Source organism: Thermobia domestica, chromosome 17, assembly GCF_964235325.1.
Source record: "Thermobia domestica chromosome 17, izTheDome1.hap1.1, whole genome shotgun sequence".
Lineage (NCBI taxonomy): Eukaryota > Metazoa > Arthropoda > Insecta > Zygentoma > Lepismatidae > Thermobia > Thermobia domestica.
In genome coordinates this window covers 150,780,443-150,786,442 of record NC_137470.1, presented here as the reverse complement: position 1 = coordinate 150,786,442, position 6,000 = coordinate 150,780,443, and the positions used below count along the sequence as shown (strand labels likewise).

The 6,000-nt window shown below is 35.0% G+C and overlaps 1 protein-coding gene across 4 annotated transcripts in view; it reads right to left on the bottom strand.

The window, feature by feature from the left end:
- Nucleotides 1–400: 400 nt before the first annotated feature.
- The window catches only part of LOC145674409 (solute carrier family 15 member 1), a 301,314-nt gene continuing 295,714 nt past the window's right edge, over nucleotides 401–6,000 (bottom strand). For all 4 annotated transcript variants that reach the window (XM_081744435.1, XM_081744434.1, XM_081744436.1 and 1 more), the window contains one exon: nucleotides 401–5,661. In XM_081744435.1, the coding sequence (XP_081600561.1) occupies nucleotides 5,458–5,661 (204 nt within the window). In that variant the 3' untranslated portion in view covers nucleotides 401–5,457. The remainder of the gene's footprint in view (nucleotides 5,662–6,000) is intronic.

Here is a 6,000-nt window from a genome sequence, read left to right as displayed (position 1 = left end):
GTCACCCTGTATGTTGACAATTTGATCGAGATCACTCGCGTGGTTAGAGTTAAGTCACATAAAGTTACTTTCAAAACTTTGGATCTTATATTTTATATATATATCCCCCTCCCCAAGCTGCACGACTGAATTTAGATTTAATCGACATCGGAAGTGCCACTCTTCTCAGCGACCCCGAAAACTATGGATTCGACACTAATATCAGTCATTTTCGATCACTTTTAAACACCTCCCACCTCCCTTAAGTTGCAACGTCAAAGAAAAATGATAATTATCCCAGGTGGGAATCTCATCTATGTTGAAAATTTAATCGAGATCGGTTGGGTGGTTCAAGAGTTATTGTCACAAACATGGTCACTGTCATTTTCATTTATATAGATAGATTAAAAAATAAACTCAGTTCATGAATAGCTATTTTATTTTATGTACAATAGCCTAAACCGTACAGTATCACAATAAACAATGCTTTTCAACTTAATACATTTTAAAAGTTTTCGTCATTTAATTTATACAAACGTGTATTATGTGTTTTGTTTGTTTATTTTTCTAATTGTAAATATTACATACGTTTCCAGGCGATTTTAACTCATATAAAAATAAATTAGTACAAAATTTTATCATGAAAAATATAAGATTCTGATAATATCCAAGATAGAAGGGATGACACAATAAATTATTTTTATTTACCAGAAATTAATACTTTCAACATACAGTAGTAGAAGTTGAACCATTTGCGTCACAAGAAGCATGGAGATATTCAAACACACCACGTAATACTGATGGTACTTCATAATTTATCTCAATTTTACACGTTCTTAACCGAATCTTTGATTTAAAATACGAGGGCCGTCCAGAAAGTAAGGAACGATTGCGCATCGGGCGCGACGCCGACCCCCCACCACTGCGACCGCTGCATGGCACTTAAGCTTCACGTGAGTGTGAGCCTAGTCACAATCCTGTGCAGTCATGCTACTTGTTTTTGCAGCGATTCAAAATGGTGGCGCCAATCGAAAATCCCTACAAATCTGAAGTGCGGAGTGTCGTTCGTTTTCTGAACGCGCAAAATGTTAAGCCTATTGAAATTTATAAACAAATAAAGAATGTTTATGGTGATAGTGCAATGAACGAGTTATCGGTGAGGAAATGGTGCATTATGTTTAATCCAGTAAGGAACAGCGTGCATGATAAAGATCGGAGTAAGAGGCATTCATTTGTTACGGAAGAACTAAAGGAAAAGGTCGAAGAAAACACTCATCCTGCTTACAGCTCTAACTTAGTACCAAGTGATTTTCACTTACTCCCGAAACTTAAGGATTTTTTCGGTGGAGAACAGTTCGCAAACGATGAAGAACTCAAGCAAGCAGTGACAGCCTGGTTCAAATCTTTGGCGGCCAAAGACTATAACATCGGTATTGAAAGACTGGTCCCACGTTATAACAAGTGTCTTGACAACTATGGGGATTATATACAAAAGTAGAGGAAAGTCCTGTGGCTTTGTAAATAAGTTTTGTGGTGATATCTCTTGTTTTTATTTAACCATGCCAAAATAATTTTTTTTTTTTTTACTTTCTGGCCGACCCTCGTAACTAAAAAAAAAACTCACATTACCTATCACCAAAGCAATTCTTTGAACACGCCAAGATTCTTTGTATTTCTCTCTCTTCAAACGCAACAAACCCTACATCAGTGCATGTAAAATTCTATTCCCAATTAGTTTTTAAATGAATTTATTTTATTAGCTATCTGCTAATAAAAAATAAAATGATTTTAGGAAAATACTATTCTAATTAAATAATCTATTCACAACATGTAATATATCACAGAAATTCTATTTTAAAAGCGACTGCACAAACAACATTGCAAAAATCAATACACAAGAAATCAATAAAAGCATATACGGAAATGAAGTATTCTTCCAATTTATTCTAGAAATATATACCAAATTGAAATAATAACCTTCTTTTGAACGAACATGTCTTGTCTTGAATCGAATCGGTTGGTTAATCTGGAATTCAACGTCTCTGTAGCATCAAGGCTATATGAGACTTGGACCTTCAGCTTAGCTTAGAATTCGAATCACATCAGTTCCCGCCGAAAATCTTAACAGAATCTACCGCGAAAAGGTGCATGTGCTAGTAATATAGCCACGAAAAAGCCCTAATACTTCTTTCTATGTGATATACAGGGTATTACAAAAATTTGTCACAAAATTTTAGGAATAGATTCCTCAGATCAAAATAAGAAAAAAAAAATTCATATGGACCTATGGTCGGAAATGCATAGTTTCGTAGCTATAGGGTGCCGAGAACATGAAAAAATGAACTTCAAATGTCTATAGCAGCGTTTCCCAACTGGTGTGCCGCGGCACACCAGTTGGGAAACGCTGCTATACTTGGGAAACGCTGCTATACCAGTTGGGAAACGCGTAAATGGACCGCTGGTGTGCCGCGAGGAAATCGAAACAAAATTATTAGTTCTATAGCAACCAAATTGCAAGACATAGGAAAAAATGTATATTTTTGTATTTCACATTACTATGAATTTCTACCATGGAAAAAATTACTGTAATTGTAATATATTATTCTACATCTATTACTGTGTAGAAGACAGTATTTCACCTCGTACACATTTACACGGTTAGCTGCTATGTTACGCTTCAATTGAAAGTCATACTAACACCGAGAAATGGAAGCACTTGTACGGTACGCGTCAAATGAACGTTCGTAGAACACTTATTCGCACGTGAATGACAGAACAAAACTTTGTTCAACAGCTGTGTTTTGACTTCGACTCATCGCAAGCTGTGTGATTGCAATAATATGCACCGGTTTTGGTTAAAACAGCAAAGTTAAAAGTACAAAACATTTGTTTGTTCGTTCGTTATTTAGTGATCTTCGTTCTTAGTGAAAGGTTGGATACAGTTTTCGAAAAAGAAATTTTAAAAATCTGAGTCCTATATTTCATTGCAATTGTTTTCTATTTTAAAATTAGAATAAAAAATAAGCATAATGAATTAGCATAGGGGAAAACCAGTGATCGAGCTTTCATCTCTGTGAGAAGAATAGCAGTAATCACGAAAAAAAAAAAAAAAAAAATACCATGGTATTTTATATTTGCAAATAATAATATCTATGAGTGTGCCGCGAGAATTCAAGTTACACCCTTAGTGTGCCGCAAGTAGAAAAAGGTTGGGAAACGCTGGTCTATAGTTTCACTACTATAGGACCGATCGTAGTCCGGTCAAGACCTCAGTCAGAAACTACTAGCTGAAGTATCCAAATATCCATCTTTCAGAACCTCCTGTACTTGCAACACCATTTTTAGATAGGTTGTTTGGGAGTACTTGATCACTTTCCACCTACCTCTCTACAATTGGTGTGCAAGTACTGGAGCATTGTTAAACATGGATATTTGGATAGTTCAGATACCAGTTCCTCACTGATATCTTAACCCGACTACGATAGGCCCCGTAGTAGTGGAGCTATGAACTTTTAAATTTCACTTGTTTCACGTTTTCGTCACCCTATAACTCCGAAACTATCCACTTTTGAGCACAGGTCCATATGAACTTTTTTCTTATTTTGATCTGAAAAATCTGTTCCAAAAATATTTACACATTTTTGTAACACCGTGTACAAACCATTAAGAAGTTTTAGGAACATAGATGACTCTTGTCTGCCTTACAGATTACTTTCTTGATAGAGTTGGTACAAAACACAACGTGTAATAAGATCAAAACAAATTAAAGATTCTTGTAGAAAAATAACTAAAAACGAATAAATCTTTCTACCAAGGAAATAAATTTAGGTTTCCTACCTGAAGTTATTAAAATAGAATAGAATCAAGGTTATTCTTTAAAAAGTAAAACGAAGTTTAACTGCATGTAATCCAAAGTACCCATGTTAACATAAGTTAAGGAAAAACAGATCAAAATACCTATTACAGCAAGCACTAAAATCCTAGTAACTTTGCGACGAAAACAAACTATAGGAAGTATGGCAAGTTTTATTAGAAAATAATCTGTAGGATGTGGCTTCTAATTTCAATTGGACATCAATTGAGAGAAAATTATTTCTATGAATTAAGATGTATTTGTCGTTTAAGGAAGCCTTCACACTAGGATCCTGTGAGCCGCTCGCGTGAGCTGCAGGTGCTAGCTTTACATTGTCTTATGTATACGCCTTCACACATGCGCTGCGGTGCAAGTGAGCCGCGGTTCTGAACTGCTATAAAGATCACCGCACCAGTAGTTGGCTCGAGCGGGCTGCTGGTGGAGAAGAAAATAGCACGCAGTTTTATGAGAGCCCTTCACACGTCAGCGTGAACTCATTTGGAAAAAAAAAAAATGTACATATATTTGATGTTAAACGTTTTCTCATTTTGGTGTTACTCTGTTGAAATGCACACTTTATACTATTCTACAGTTTGTCAAACGAAGATATAGAAATCCTGAAGTAATTGAAGAATTTTCTTTCATCTCTCAGGTTACGAAACAGACTGTAAGATGAACATTCTTTCAGTCTTGTTCAATATATAGGCTGAATCCACATTGTTCGATATCTTCTTTTCTTTTTTCTTCTTGCAATTAATCACCAAGATTAAAGCTGCAGCTTCTTCTGACTCTAGCATGCCTGCCATTTTGGTATCACGATCTTTTGAGCGGCTCAGAAGTATTCAATGCCTTCACAATACAGGTTCACATAAGCGGCTCATGCGAGCGGCTCGGAAGATCCTAGTGTGAAGGCAGCCTAACTGCCGTTATCACCAACTTGCTTTCAAGCTTTCTGTACGCTTAACTAGTAATATTCCCCATGCTTCAACCTTCTAAACCAATATTTTTTCCTACTTTTTAGGATCATTTCTCACTTTCGAAAAGCCTGTTTATGATTGAAGTTTCTACAAAATTTTTATAAACCGGACATAGCTTTTGTATACAAGTCACCAAACATGATATTAAAGCAGTATACTTTTGATATTTTCATTTTCGTTACAATCTATCATACACATAACATGATACAAATAGCATTTTGAAACAAAGATAGCAGGACGGTCATAATTAAAGCTGGAAATAAATAGAAATTTACAAAGTATACATTAAATAACCAACCTTGAGTCAATAAAACTCTCGTATACAGTAGGCATATCGTTCGGATTGAATGGCAAAGTTCAATTGATTGTTCTACTGCTCTATGTACGATTGTTCTCAAATTATATATACACATTAGAAGAGAGAAGAATTATGATGAATGTTTATGGAAATGACAAAGCTACATATATAAAATAATCACACAAATTGAAAAATATCACAAAAAAGCGTTCTACTCTTTTTTAATCATTCATTCACTCATATCTACAAAAATATCTTCATGTTTACTTGTATATACCGACTCCTTTCACTCAATTCTCAATGTGCCTTTTCATTCAGTTCGTTCCTTTATATGCGACATCCGGAAATTGTTAGATTTTCGCATCATCTTCGAATCCTCTGTTTTCAAAGCCTTTCTTTCCCTTTGGTGTAGATAACGGAATTTCACCATTTTGCGCCTCATCCGTATCGCTCTCGTTATCCTTAACGTCCACGTATTTATATCTCATTGCCATCAACATGAAGATGAACATATCGGCTACCATCAGACCAGCAAACAGGAAAAATTCATTTGCCTGAAAATAAAAAAGATCCATATACAGTGGTCTCTCTCTAATTCGAAGTCCAAAGAGACACCAAAAAGTTCGAATTAACCAAAAACTCTCATTTCAAAGTAAAATCAAGGAAACAAAATAACTACTGTATATGAAAAACTAATTAGCATACAATGTACCTTAACTTAAAACATCACATTTTCTTAAGGAATTAGACTACGTGCCGCGATTTTTTCTTTTAGCAAAGTCTTGCAAATTTATTTATTTATTTCGTGCATAATGCATGCCAATAGATTACAAACGAATCTGCTTATATTTTTATTGTCACTGCTTTTAGTTCAGTTAAAAAGAATTGCACAA